The sequence below is a fragment of the Scyliorhinus torazame genome, chromosome 6 (genome assembly GCF_047496885.1).
Source record: "Scyliorhinus torazame isolate Kashiwa2021f chromosome 6, sScyTor2.1, whole genome shotgun sequence".
In the NCBI taxonomy this organism is placed as follows: Eukaryota; Metazoa; Chordata; class Chondrichthyes; order Carcharhiniformes; family Scyliorhinidae; genus Scyliorhinus; species Scyliorhinus torazame.
The window spans coordinates 29,813,889-29,828,255 of NC_092712.1; the positions used below are offsets into that span (position 1 = coordinate 29,813,889).

The window sequence follows — 14,367 nt, forward strand, 5'->3', positions numbered from 1 at the left end:
TGGCAGATCTGAGGTTTAGTGTAAGCTGCAGGGACCAAGAAACATTCCGCTACACTCGCCCAAAACGGGACTCTGCATTTTTTGTGCATTAAATCGTGCCCTTAATGTTTTTTCTATATTTGGAGAAGATTAAGCATGCCATTAGAGCATCCTCTTGAGAAATTTATTTTGGAGAAGGCAACCATTTCACTCTTCAAAGAGTTAATTACTGCCGGCTGTTGATTTTACTGGGTCTTTTTGTACAGTTGTTATTTGTCAGTTTATCGGGGTGGGGGTGGGGGTACATTCTGGTCCTGCATTGTACTTTGTTTACCTGCTCCTATCCTCTTTTGGAAATCAATAAAAAGAATTTACCAAACAAAAAAGGATATGCAGTGGTCGAACAAGGAGCAGTGTTCACTAAAACCAAACAGTTAGTGGTGAATAGGCCAGTGCTGAGGTACAATGAAGTCAGTGGTGAAGTCACCTTGTAGTGTGAGCTAGCGAGATAGGCCTTCGGGCAAGCCTTTTTAAAAAAAATGTTTTTATTGAAGTTTTACATTTTATACACTGTACATTTAACAAGGGCATGTGCATCGGTTACCAGAGGCAAGACATTTCCCTTGGTATCGACCCACCCACCCCCGCCCCCTTTAGCTCTTTTCTCTCCCTACAGATGCTGCCAGACCTGCTGAGATTTTCCAGCATTTTCTCTTTGATTTCAGATTCCAGCATGCACAGTAATTTGCTTTTCTGGACTTTATATAAACTAGGAAAGGAGGAAATGTACATTTAATACAATAAAATTAAGATAGGAGGAAAAGCAACAAGTGTTTTATGCATTTTTATTGTGTATTAAATTATATTATAGATGTTCAGCTTTAATAATTTAGTATTATAGGAATATATGTGATTCTGCAAATTAACACATTTTAAAGTTTGAACTTACTTTGCTTGATGCTCATAGATGACCATAGAATAGGAAATATTGCAGGGCAGCATGGTGGTGCAGTGGTTAGCACTGCTGCCTCACGGCGCCGAGGTCCCAGGTTCGATCCCGGCTCTGGGTCACTGTCCGTGTGGAGTTTGCATATTCTCCCCGTGTTTGCGTGGGTTTTGCCCCCACAACCCAAAGATGTGCAGGGTAGGTGGATTGGCCACGTTAAATTGCCCCTTAATTGGAATAAAAGAAATTGGGTACTCTAAATTTATGAAATTTTTTAAAAATACTGCAAACAGTGAGGAGGTAAAAACATTGCTCAATATTTGATTAACATCCTAAAGGCCATTTAAGTGTAGAGGGAAGAGCCATACAATCCCTCCAGTACAGAAGGAGGCCAGTCAGCCTATCGAGTCTGTCCCAACCCTCTGAAAGAGCTCCCTATATCGGCCCACTCCCTCATCCCACCCAACCTGCACATCTTGGGACAGTAAGGGGCAGTTAAGCATGGCCAATCCACCCCTAACCAGCACATCTTTGTGTATTGATATGTATATTGACTGGGATGTAAAGAGTTAACAAGTTAATGATAATGCTTTTTACCACTAGAGGGAACCACAGAACAGTCATACATATATCATGTGGCTCGGGGATTATGGGATTAGAAGATGATTAAATGATTAGGAGTTAGGTTAGGAGAGAGCTGGACGAGTGTCAGTCATAGAGAACAGTTGTATACTTGAGTGTTCTGTAAGTTAGAGATAGCATAGTTTTATATAATAACCTTCTACTTTAGGAATGTGAACGGATCTTAGTAGTGTAATAAATTTATGGTATTGTTTCGTTAACAAAGCTTTGCGTTCTTTATTCAACACTACACATCTGAGCCATCCAGGTAAAGCAGAATAGAGAATACAACACTTTGGACTCTAAGGGGCAATTTAGCACGGCCAATTCACCCCTAACCTGCACATCTTTGGATTGTGGGAGGAAACCGGAGCACCCAGAGGAAACCCGCGCAGACACGGGAAGAACGTGCAGAACTTCAATTGAAACTTCGTCCGCCTAGGGCTCTTCCAATAAAGCATTTTGAGCGCCCTGGAGTGGTGAAGTGTGCTGTATTGGTGCCTTTCCTTTCTTTCCTTGCATGTGAATTGCTGTGCACTTTGTATTTTGAGAGTGAGTTTCGCTACAGTACACTGATACATTAACAGGTGCTCGGTACTGCACGTGGCTGATGTTTCCAGGCCTGTCTTTGCAGGTCACCATTGCATTTTGCACTTCCGTGAAGTTATTGAAATCCCAGGAGATTTATTTTCAGAGGAGACAACTGAAGCACGAGTATAACCAGGACCTTGTGATTGAGTACAACAACAAGTCTACACAGGTACGGTGAGGGGGATCCCTGCACAGAGCCTTTTCAAAACCTTTTGAGTCGTGTTCTCTATCTTGTTAGGATCTCTAAAATTAAAAGCATAATTCTGCTGGTATTCTCAGAGAGAGGCTGAGATGACACAGCTGCATTATTGCCCCTGCTACAGTTAATCACATTTTGAAAAACCCTCTGGTTGGCAGATCACTAAAGAGTAATAAATGTTGGGGGCTGGTAATTAATACAGTAAAGGAGCTACTTGCAGAGTCTTTCCCCCCCCCCCCTCCTTTCTCTGGCCACTATCTCAGGCTAAACCAAATTGTTGGCAGCCTTCGCACATGGTCAGTTGTGACAAAAAATGTCACTGAACTCCCTCCAGTTGCTGAAGGTGGAGTTAGTCAGGGGAGAGGGCGTAACGGTTAGCTCCATGTTTACTGCACAAAAGAAGCTGGGGCTTGTCTCTGTCTTTCAGAGTTTTGGCAGATGGGAGTGGGACCCAATAGTATTTGGTGATGAATGGTGTTATGTTCGAGATATGCTCAAGTGTACACCACTTGGGACTGATTATTCAAAGGTGGGGAAAGACAGGATGTAGTTTTGCAGGGAGCAGGGTATCCCCACCTTGGATGTCTGGTTCCCCTGCAAAAACCTGGTCAAACAGCTTTGGAAGTACCATGACTAATGGAAGGCCTAAACTCAGGCCCAGAAAGTTTAAATGTGCAGATGTAAAAGCCCTGTTGACAGTACGTTACAGCTACAAACACAAAGAATTAGGGTTGAAAGAGTGGGACCATGCAAGGAAATAGAGATGACCTTGCCAATGGATAATAACTTGTCATTGACTCATAGAATGGGAATAAAGAAGCCATGGGAGATGGAAAAGTCGAATAGATGACCCTGAATATTAACTTGGAAAGATATTGGCGTTCCTTCACTGTCGCTGAGTCAAAATTCCGGAACTCCCTCCCTCACAGCACTGTGCATATATCTACACCACATGGACTGCAGCGGTTCGACAAGGCGGCTCACCACCACCTTCTGAAGGCAACTAGGGATAGGCAACAAATGCTGGCCGAGCCATTGAAGTCCATAGCCTGTGAATATTTTTTTAATAAACAGATTTTGGATGGTAGGAGAGATGTAGGATGGACCAAAGGACAACAAATTCAGAAATCAAGGAAAGCTGAGATGGAGATTAAAATTAATAAGGAGATGGAATTACCCACAAGGGTTACTTGTGATAATGGACCTCAAAAAAACCTTCAGAATCAAAAGGGACCATGGTTAGTGACATTGTTCAGAGGCCTTCCACTGATCTTTTTTTAACTTCTCCCACTGAAATTGGGTGACGGTAATGTTTTTCCCCTGTGTGTTAGTCTGTTAGACTATTTCTCTGTGAACAATATATCTCAAAAAGTAATGGACCGATTCAATGGAACTTCAACGTACAAGTTCCATTGGCCCAGGGAAGGTTTTGGTGAAGCTGAGGATCCATTAACACTGGGGAAAAAGGGCGAATTGACATTCTCTTTGGGAATGTTGTGGGTTATTTTATTTTGAATGTTGTTGAATGTTTTAGGATGCTATGGATTGTCTCAGCTGCTGTGGTGCAATTTGTCAAAATCTGAGCAGAGTTTTCAAAGCAGGTTGTTGAGAGTTGGATTGGGCTACAACCTCCTCAATGAGATCAAAGCTTTGAAAAGATTTCCTTTTTCAGCTTAGTGAAGTGCCAGAGCATCAGCCAGACAGGGGAAAGACTCGAAGAAGAGCTGCGTAATTATAACATTGAATTAATACAGTATAGTGGAGGTGTATACTGTACTGAGTATTCTCGTCACTTGACTTTAAAGGAAGTAGTTGTAACTGAATTGTCTGTTTAATTTTCATTTTAATATGCCCCTGGTATTTGAATCCTTTTCCACAGTGATCAATTCATCTGAAAGAAATTGAGGAGCTCAATTTAGATCACATCAAAATCCTCCCTTTTGAAACCTAACTTTCTTATCAATTCTTCAGATCTGGTATCATACAAATGTTCATGACTGGTTTGGGACAAATATAAATAAATGCAGATTTGCAATGTTTTTATTTTGTTACTTGAAATGCTGCAATCTATTTTGTGGAATATTAAGGGGATTGTGATTGAAAACCTGGATTCCTCCTTGCAGCGCATTCCTCTCCAAGCTTTCCTTGCCCTGCCGTTCTTCGAGCTCTCCACCAATAACGTCGATTTCGGTACCTGCTTAGTTGGACAAACCAGGAGAACAGAGATCTTCCTTCTGAACAAGACGGGGTCAAAGAGCTACTGGACAGCAGTCTTCGGTGAGACTTGAAACCCCTCACTCGCTGAGGCAACGATAGTACGTTTACAAATGTATGGGCTAGGCACAGCGCTTTGTGTCGTGTGTCATCCCAGCCTCCGTCACATTACAAGAACAAAGAACAAAGAAATGTACAGCACAGGAACAGGCCCTTCGGCCCTCCAAGCCCGTGCCGACCATGCTGCCCGACTAAACTACAATCTTCTACACTTCCTGGGTCCGTATCCCTCTATTCCCATCCTATTCATGTATTTGTCAAGATGCCCCTTAAATGTCACTATCGTCCCTGCTTCCACCACCTCCTCCGGCAGCGTGTTCCAGGCACCCACTACCCTCTGCGTAAAAAACTTGCCTCGTATATCTACTCTAAACCTTGCCCCTCTCACCTTAAACCTATGCCCCCTAGTAATTGACCCCTCTACCCTGGTGAAAAGCCTCTGACTATCCGCTCTATCTATGCCCCTCATAATTTTGTAGACCTCTATCAGGTCTCCCCTCAACCTCCTTCGTTCCAGTGAGAACAAACCGAGTTTATTCAACCGCTCCTCATAGCTAATGCCCTCCATACCAGGCAACATTCTGGTAAATCTCTTCTGCACCCTCTCTAAAGCCTCCACATCCTTCTGGTAGTGTGGCGACCAGAATTGAACACTATACTCCAAGTGTGGCCTAACTAAGGTTCTATACAGCTGCAACATGACTTGCCAATTCTTATACTCAATGCCCCGGCCAATGAAGGCAAGCATGCCATATGCCTTCTTGACTACCTTCTCCATCTGTGTTGCCCCTTTCAATGACCTGTGGACCTGTACTCCTAGATCTCTTTGACTTTCAATACTCTTGAGGGGAGAAGTGGCGCAGTGGTTAGCACTGCTGCATCACAGCACTGAGGACCCGGGTTCGATCCCGGCCCCGACTCACTGTCCGTGTGGAATTTGCACATTCTCCCTCTCTCTGCGTGGGTCCCACAAAAACGATGTGCAGGGTAGGTGGATTAGCCACGCTAAATTGCCCCTTAACTGGGAAAAAAAATTGGGTACTCTAATGTTATTTAAAAAAATTAGTGGGGAGATGACCTTCACATCATACATCACAGACTTCATTGCTAATTGCCAAGACCATAATTTCAATCTTTGGTCTCTGCACTAATGTAAGGTTGTGTCAGGTGGATCAGATCCAAGAGTCTAGCAGGAGAGAAATCCATGATACGCATACACTCTAGGCACTAGAGGCCTAAAGGGTCCATTCACATTGTGGATTTTCTAATTGCTTTAATTTACCAGAAGCAGCACAATGATTCTCGTCTGAAGAGGACTCGAAACGTTAACTCTGTTTCTCTCTCCACAGAGGCTACCAGAGCTGCCGAGTTTCTCTAGCATTTTCTGTTTCTATTTCAATGACTCTCCTTATAGATGGCCAATCAGAACCTCCTTTTTAATAAACCCGTTCCCAAGATATGGGTGTCACCTGCAAACCGGTTTCAATTGCCCTGAACAAACTGGTGGTGAATCGCCCTCTTGAACACAACTCAATGTGGCAAGTGACTGCATTTCGGAGGGAAGTTAAGAGTCAACCTGTGAGCCGGGAGTCACCTGTAGGCCAGAGCAGGCAAGGATGGCAGATTTCCCTCCCGAAGGGTCATTCGTCAATCAGATGGGTTTTTACCACAACCTGTAGTTTTTTTAGTTGCCGTTTTATTTTTATTTAATAGAAATTTTAAGAATTGAATTTTTAACTCGCCCAGCTGCTTGGATTGGATTGGATTTGTTTATTGTCACGTGTACCGAGGTACAGTGAAAAGTATTTTTCTGCGAGCAGCTCAACAGATCATTAAGTACATGAGAAGAAAAGGGAATAAAAGAAAATACATAATAGGGCAACACGAGGTATACAATGTAACTACATAAGCACTGGCATCGTAGTGTTAATGAGGTCAGTCCATAAGAGGGTCATTTAGGAGTCTGGTGACAGTGGGGAAGAAGCTGTTTTTGAGTCTGTTCGTGCGTGTTCTCCGACTTCTGTATCTCCTGCCCGATGGAAGAAGTTGGAAGAGTGAGTAAGCCGGGTGGGAGGGATCTTTGATTATACTGCCCGCTTTCCCCAGGCAGCGGGAGGTGTAGATGGAATCAATGGATGGGAGGCAGGTTTGTGTGATGTACTGGGCAGTGTTCACGACTCTCTGAAGTTTCTTGCAGTCCTGGGCCGAGCAGTTGCTATGCCAGGCTGTGATGCAGCCCAATAGGATGTTTTCTATGGTGCATCTGTAAAAGTTGGTAAGGGTTAGTGTGGACATGCCGAATTTCCTTAATTTCCTGAGGAAGTATTGGCGCTGTTGTGCTTTCTTGGTGGTAGTGTCGATGTGGGTGGACCAGGACAGATTTTTGCTGCAATGGGATTGCTGCAGTGGGATTTGGACTCATGCAGGAATTTTACATGCACCCCTGCCCACCCCACAGAGCGGTGGATTGCAGGCAAGGTGCCATAAAATTGGGCATCATGCCAATGGCAGCATTTCTGGTGCCTGCCCACCATGGCCCACCATCTGCGGCAATTCTACCATTAGCATTGGGAGGTGTCAGGTGACCCCCCCCGTTCATCGACCAACTGACCCACCCATCCATGGGCCAGTTGATCCCCTAAAGTGTCCAATTAGTTGCCATTTAAGGGCCTCCTCCGGCCATCACTGGGATCTAACCCAGAATGGAAAAGGCATGTGTCCAGCTTGCCAGCTACAAGGTAGGGGGGTGCCTCCTTTTCAGGTGCCCAGTGCCCATTAGAGGCCTCACCCTCAAGGTATTCTCCCCAACCCCATATTTGTGCTCCCCCTCTATCCTGTCCACTGCAGACTCCCGCTGCTCCTTGCTGAGGCCTGCCAGCCTGACCCTTGCAAGACCTTGGACTTACCTGACAGTCCAGTTCCAGAACTGGGCAGCACGGTGGCACAGTGGTTAGCACTGCTGCCTCACAGCGCCAGGAACCCGGGTTCAATTTCCACCTTGGGTCATTATCTGTGTCGAGTTTGTACGTTCTCCCTGTGTCTGCGTGGGTTTCCTCCGGGTGTTCCGGTTTCCTCCCAAAGTCCAAACATGTGCAGGTTAGGTGGATTGGCCGTGATAAATTGCCCTGAGTGACCAAAAAGGGTAGGAGGGGTTATTGGGTAATGGGGATAGGGTGGAAGTGAGGGCTGAAGTGGGTTGGGGCAGACTCAATGGGCTGAATGGCCTCCTTCTGTACTGTATGTTCTATGTATCGCATCGGTCAATGTTGAACTGCTATCATCTCTCTACAGGTTCGAATGAAAGCCAGGAGGGCCACGGTGTGTTTCAAATTTGCCCCATGCATGGGATTCTGGAGGCACACTCCATCTATTTATCAATAAGCCGAGTAGCGATACAGATCGACTTCACTGCCAGGTAACCACCGTGGGGCTCTGGAACCGCTGTTACACTGCACTGGGATGTCAGGCTGCCCTCATCTGTAATGAGAGATACGGATATAATAATGGAGGGGTGATGTTACTGATGGAGTAATTCAGGGAGGGTGGGTTCAAATCCCACCATGGGTTGTTTAAGAACGTGAATTCAGTTCTTAGAGTCAGCAAGGCTAGCTGCTATCACGACAAGTAACTACGCAACTGATGGATTGTTCCAAAAATCCAATTAATGTCCTTTGGAGAAGAAAACCCTGCCAGCCTTACCACCCATATACACCCCTCAAATACCACATTAAAGTAGTTAACTCTTAACTACTCTCTGAGGTGTCTGTTATGACACCCTGGGCTGGTCAATGGCAGCTCTACTTGACCCGGAGTCGCATCACAACTGAAATTAATAAACAAATCTTAGAAAATACCCAAAGTCTTTGGGTGCCCAATAACTACACTCACCAGGTTTGTAAATTTAAACACAATTAATTTTCATTACCAATAATAATTAAATATGCAGCAAATACAACTGGTTAACTGTGATCTAGGGCTTAGAAGGATGGGTGAGTAAATTTGCAGATGACACTAAAGTCGCTGGAGTTGTGGACAGTGTGGAAGTTTGTTACAAGTTACAGAGGGACATAGATAAGCTGCAGTGCTGGGCTGAGAGGTGGCAAATGGAGTTTAATGCAGAAAAGTGTGAGGTGATTCATTTTGGAAGGAATAACAGGAAGACAGAATACTGGGCTAATGGTAAGATTCTTGGCAGTGTGGATGAGCAGAGAGATCTTGGTGTCCATGTACATAGATCCCTGAAAGTTGCCACCCAGGTTGAGAGGGTTGTTAAGAAGGCGTACGGCGTGTTAGCTTTTATTGGTAGAGGGATTGAGTTTCGGAGCCATGAGGTCATGTTGCAGCTGTACAAAACTCTGGTGCGGCCGCATTTGGAGCATTGCGTGCAAATCTGGTCGCCGCATTATAGGAAGGATGTGGAAGCATTGGAAAGGGTGCAGAGGAGACTTACCAGAATGTTGCCTGGTATGGAGGGAAGATCTTATGAAGAAAGGCTGAGGGACTTGAGGCTGTTTTCGTTAGAAGAAGGTTAAGAGGTGACTTAATTGAGGCATACAAGATGATCAGAGGATTGGATAGGGTGGACAGTGAGAGCCTTTTTCCTCGGATGGTGATGTCTAGCACGAGGGGACATAGCTTTAAGTTGAGGGGAGATAGATATAAGACAGATGTCAGAGGTCGGTTCTTTACTCAGAGAGTAGTATGGGCGTGGATTGCCCTGCCTGCAACAGTAGTGGACTTGCCAACACTAAGGGCATTCAAATGGTCATTGGATAGACATATGGACGATAAGGGAATAGTGTAGATGGGCTTTAGAGTGGTTTCACAGGTCGGCGCAACATCGAGGGCCGAAGGGCCTGTACTGCGCTGTAATGTTCTATGTTCTGTACACACACACAGACACGACAGACAAACAAACACAAAGGGAAAAGAAGGGGTGCAAAGAAAGTAAAAGGATAAGAGTCTTTGTTTCAGGTGGGCATCATCCTGTTCACTTTTCTGTAATCCTTTACTCCAGGCTTTCAATTTGAGGTTTTTGTTTTCAATCTGTAATGGTTTTCACTGTAGATTCATCCAAGTTCTCTGTAAATTCAGAAACCAGCAGATAGGCTGGTATCTTGTGTACATCAGTACACCAACAGAGAAAATGCTGGAAAATCTCAGCAGGTCCTGCAAGGAGAGAGAAAAGAGCTAAAGTTTCGAGTCCAGGTGACCCTTTGTCAAAGCTAAAAGGCATAGACAGTGGGAGATATTTATGGTGGGGGGGGGGGGGAAGATAGATGAGTCACAGCCACAGAAACCAAGGGAAAAGAGTGCTAATGGCAGTCCCCAGAGCGAACAAAAGGTGTGAAAGGCCAAACAGCAGAGAAACTAAAATCAACGGGTAAACTGTGACAGATGTAGATGTGGGGGGAGGGGGGGACATGGGTGGGAGAGAGGTAAAATGAGAAAAGGGGGGGAAGAGGGAAGCAAAGGGGAGAAAGGGTAAGGAAAGGGGGGATAAGATGGGGGCAAGAGTGGGGGGGGGGTACAGTATACTGTATATAGTACACGCTGCTGTACATTAGTGATGGAAGGAGTGAATGTTTAAGGTGGTAGTTGGGGTGCTGACCATGGGGGACAACAGAGCTGATAATGCCATTGAATGTCAAGAGAAGATTACGTAATTCTGTGATGAAGGGAATGGCAACGGGCAAGTGGTTTGAGTGTCCCAAGAGACAGTAGGGTGGGTTTGGAGAGAGAAGAGGTTGAAGGATTGGGGGTGAGAAACTGGGGTTAGTGTCAGAACAAGGAACGGCCTCTTCCTGCCCGACAACTTTATCTGCTGCTAGAAGGGGTTTTCAAAGCCTCGTGCCGATGAACTAACTTCAGTTTTCTTTTCCTTTACCACAGAGACGATAAAATATATAATTCAAGCGTCATCATCAAAGGAATACTGGGAGAGAGACCTGTAAAATTCTCAGTGCAGGGAAGAGGATCACTTGATGAAAAATATGAAGCTATGTTCATCCCATAGTCTCGGTGGATATTGAAAATGCATGGTGCCTCCATTTTAACCAACCCGTCAACTTAAACAATTTGTTGTACCATCTTCATAAACTCTCAACATATTAAATATTTTTTTCTATTAAGTCTAAAATTTCTGGTGACGGAGACTAGTCATAGAGTCGGGCAGGGCAGAAAAGGCCCTTCGGCCCATTGAATCTGCACTGACTATAACTACCCTCAATCTCGCGCTAATCCCATTTATCAGCACTCGTCCCATATCCTTGGATGTGATGGGGTTTCAGGTGCTGATCCAAGTGTTTTTTAAAGGTTGTGAGGTTTCCAGCCTCCGCTACCTTCCCTGCCCGTGCGTTCCAGATTCTCACCACCCTCTGAGTGCAAAAATGGTTTTCTCAGATCCCCTCGGAGTCTCCTGGACCTCACCCTCAAACTATTCCTCTTGTGATTGATCCCTCAACCAAGGAGAACAGCTGCTTCCTGTTTAAAGGCAAATTACTGCGGATGCCGGGATCTGAAACGGAAGAGAAATTGCTGGAAAATCTCAGCAGATCTGGCAGCTTCTGGAGGGAGAGAAAGGAGCTAACGTTTCGAGTCCGATGACTCTTTGTCAAAGCTAGCTATGATTCCTGTTTACCCTGTCCAAACACCTCATAATCTTACACGCTTCAATCATGTTCCCCTCGGCCTTCGCTGCTCTAAAGAAAACAATCCAAGCCTATCTACTCTCTTATAGCTCAGATGTTCCATCCCAGTGTCCCAGACAACATCCTGGTGAATCTCCTCTTGTACCCCCTCCAGGGTGTGGTAGTACCAAGTATTGCGGTACCTAAGAGGCTGATGCCCATTGGTTAAACCCAGGAGTTTACCATTGGCTGTTGTTACGTAGCTCCGCCCTGACAGGCGGAGTATAAGAAACGGTGCCGTCCCAGCAGCCTTCACTTTCTGTACCGAAGCTGCTGGGGAACAAGTTCTAGTCGATTAAAGCCTTCAGTTATGAAATCACTTTGTCTTGAGTGTAATTGATCGCGCATCAATTTAACCTACTAGACTTAAGCTGGAAGGATGGATCTCCGAATCAAATCGGAGTGCCTTCAACTCAGCCCCCACGCGGAGAACTCGGCTGCAATATTTAAACACTGGCTGGTGTGCTTTAAGGGCTACCTCGAGACGGCCGGAGGCACACCCTCAGAAGGACAGAAAATGCACCTCCTGCGCTCAAGGGTCAGCCCTGGGGTTTACCTCCTTATCGAGGAGGCGGAGGACTATGATGCCGCGATCGAACTGCTAAAAGGACATTATATCCACCCTGTAAATCAGGTCTACGCACGTCACCTGCTTGCAACTAGACGGCAAAGCCCCGGGGAATCGTTGGAAGATTTCTACCGGGCGCTACTGGTGCTGGGCCGAAACTGTGGCTGCCCGCAAGTTTTGGGGAGCGAGCACACGGAACTTTTAATCAGGGATGCCTTCGTAGCAGATATGAGCTCCTCAGATATCCGCCGAAGACTTTTAGAAAAGGACACCCTGGGAGTTAGAGAGGCACGGGCCCTGGCAGTGTCTATGGACGTTGCCTACAAAAACGCGCAGACCTCCGTGCGGCGGCTCCCTGGGCTGCGTGGCACACTGCAGCGGCAGCCCCACAGACCTTCCCCCTGACCCCGCAGGCCTGCGCTATGAGACGGCCCGCTAACGCCACCGGGCCCTGCTGTTTCTTCTGCGGGCAGGCGAATCATCCCCGCCCGCGCTGCCCGGCCCGCACCGCCACCTGCAAAGGGTGCGGCAAGAAGGGCCACTTTGTGGGGGTCTGCCAGGCCCCGCCGTGGCCGCGGTCTCCAGCGACTCCGGACCGCCGCGGCAACCCCCCCTTCAGGCCTCGACCCCAATGCTCACCGCCACCCCCCTATCCCAGGGCCACGTGCGACCCAAGGGCACGGCCATCTTGCCCCCCGGACACCACGCTGGACGGGTGGGCGCCACCATTTTGTCCATCCCCGCCGCCATCTTGTTCATCCCCGGGCACCATGTGCGACCCATGGGTGACGCCATCTTGAATGGGGCCCAGGCCCCCAGCACGGCCGACTACACGCTGCCCGATCAGAACTCGCAACTGCTTCATCTGGCCTCGGTGACACTGGACAAAAGTCGACCCCGGAAACTCGCAACGGCTACAACGACGGTCTTCATCAATGGCCACGAGACGTCTTGCCTGATTGACTTTGGGAGCACGGAAAGCTTTGTTCACCCCGACACGGTAAGGCGCTGTTCACTTGTAACCCACCCTGTAAATCAAAGGATCTCCCTGGCCTCCGGGTCACGCTCGGTGGAGATAAAGGGGTTCTGCCTAGCGAACCTCACTGTCCAAGGCAGGAAATTCAACAATTTCCGCCTGTACGTCCTGCCGCACCTCTGCGCGGCTACACTCCTGGGGCTGGACTTCCAATGCAATTTGCAAAGCCTGACCTTTAAATTCGGCGGCCCTATACCTCCCCTTACTGTCTGCGGCCTCGCAACCCTTAAGGTCGACCTACCTTCCCTGTTTGCGAACCTCACCCCGGATTGCAAACCCGTCGCCACTAGGAGCAGACGGTACAGTGCCCAGGACCGGACATTCATCAGGTCAGAGGTCCAAAGCCTGCTGAGGGAAGGGGTCATCGAAGCGAGCAACAGTCCCTGGAGAGCTCAAGTAGTGGTGGTAAAGACCGGGGAGAAGCATAGGATGGTCATTGACTACAGCCAGATCATCAACAGGTTTACGCAGCTGGACGCGTACCCTCTCCCCCATTTTGCCGACCTGGTAAACAGGATCGCACAATATGCGGTGGATCTCAAGTCCGCCTATCACCAGCTACCCCTCCGTATTAGTGACCGCAAGTACACTGCCTTCGAAGCAGAGTTCCCTTTGGTGTCACTAATGGGGTCTCGGTCTTCCAGCGAGAGATGGACCGAATGGTTGACCGGTACGGCTTACGCGCAACGTTCCCGTATCTGGATAACGTCACCATCTGCAGCCATGACCAGCAGGACCACGATACCAACCTCCGCAAATTTCTCCAGACCGCGAAAATCCTTAACCTGACATACAATAAGGATAAATGTGTGTTTAGCACTGACCATCTAGCCATTCTAGGCTACGTAGTGCGAAATGGTGTTATAGGCCCCGACCCTGAGCGCATGCGCCCCCTTATGGAGTTCCCCCTCCCTCACTGCCCCAAGGCCCTGAAGCGCTGCCTCGGGTTTTTCAGCTATTACGCACAGTGGGTCCCCAACTACGCAGAGAAAGCCCAACCCCTAATCCAGTCCACAACCTTCCCCCTGTCGACGGAGGCCCGCCAGGCCTTCAGACGCATCAAAGCAGACATTGCAAAGGCCACAATGCGCGCCATCGACGAGTCCCTCCCCTTCCAGGTCGAGAGCGCTGCGTTCGACGTAGCTCTGGCGGCCACCCTCAACCAAGCGGGCAGACCCGTGGCCTTCTTCTCCCGTACCCTCCATGCTTCCGAAATCCGCCACTCCTCGGTCGAAAAAGAGGCACAAGCCATAGTTGAAGCTGTGAGACATTGGAGGCATTACCTGGCCGGCAGGAGATTCACTCTCCTCACGGACAAACGGTCGGTTGCCTTCATGTTCGATAATGCACAGTGGGGCAAGATTAAAAACTACAAGATCTTGCGGTGGAGGATAGAACTCTCCACCTTCAACTACGAGATCTTGTACCGTCCGGGGAAGCTAAACGAGCCTCCTGATGCCCTGT

At 47.6% G+C, this 14,367-nt stretch overlaps 1 protein-coding gene across 5 annotated transcripts in view; it reads left to right on the top strand.

Annotated features, from left to right (window-relative positions):
• The window catches only part of dlec1 (DLEC1 cilia and flagella associated protein), a 259,108-nt gene extending 248,367 nt beyond the window's left edge, over positions 1–10,741 (top strand). For all 5 annotated transcript variants that reach the window (XM_072508068.1, XM_072508073.1, XM_072508072.1 and 2 more), the window contains 4 exons: positions 2,181–2,306; positions 4,460–4,613; positions 7,902–8,025; positions 10,503–10,741. In XM_072508068.1, coding sequence (XP_072364169.1) covers positions 2,181–2,306; positions 4,460–4,613; positions 7,902–8,025; positions 10,503–10,626 — 528 coding nt within the window. In that variant the 3' untranslated portion in view covers positions 10,627–10,741. The remainder of the gene's footprint in view (positions 1–2,180; positions 2,307–4,459; positions 4,614–7,901; positions 8,026–10,502) is intronic.
• The last annotated feature ends 3,626 nt before the right edge of the window (positions 10,742–14,367 follow it).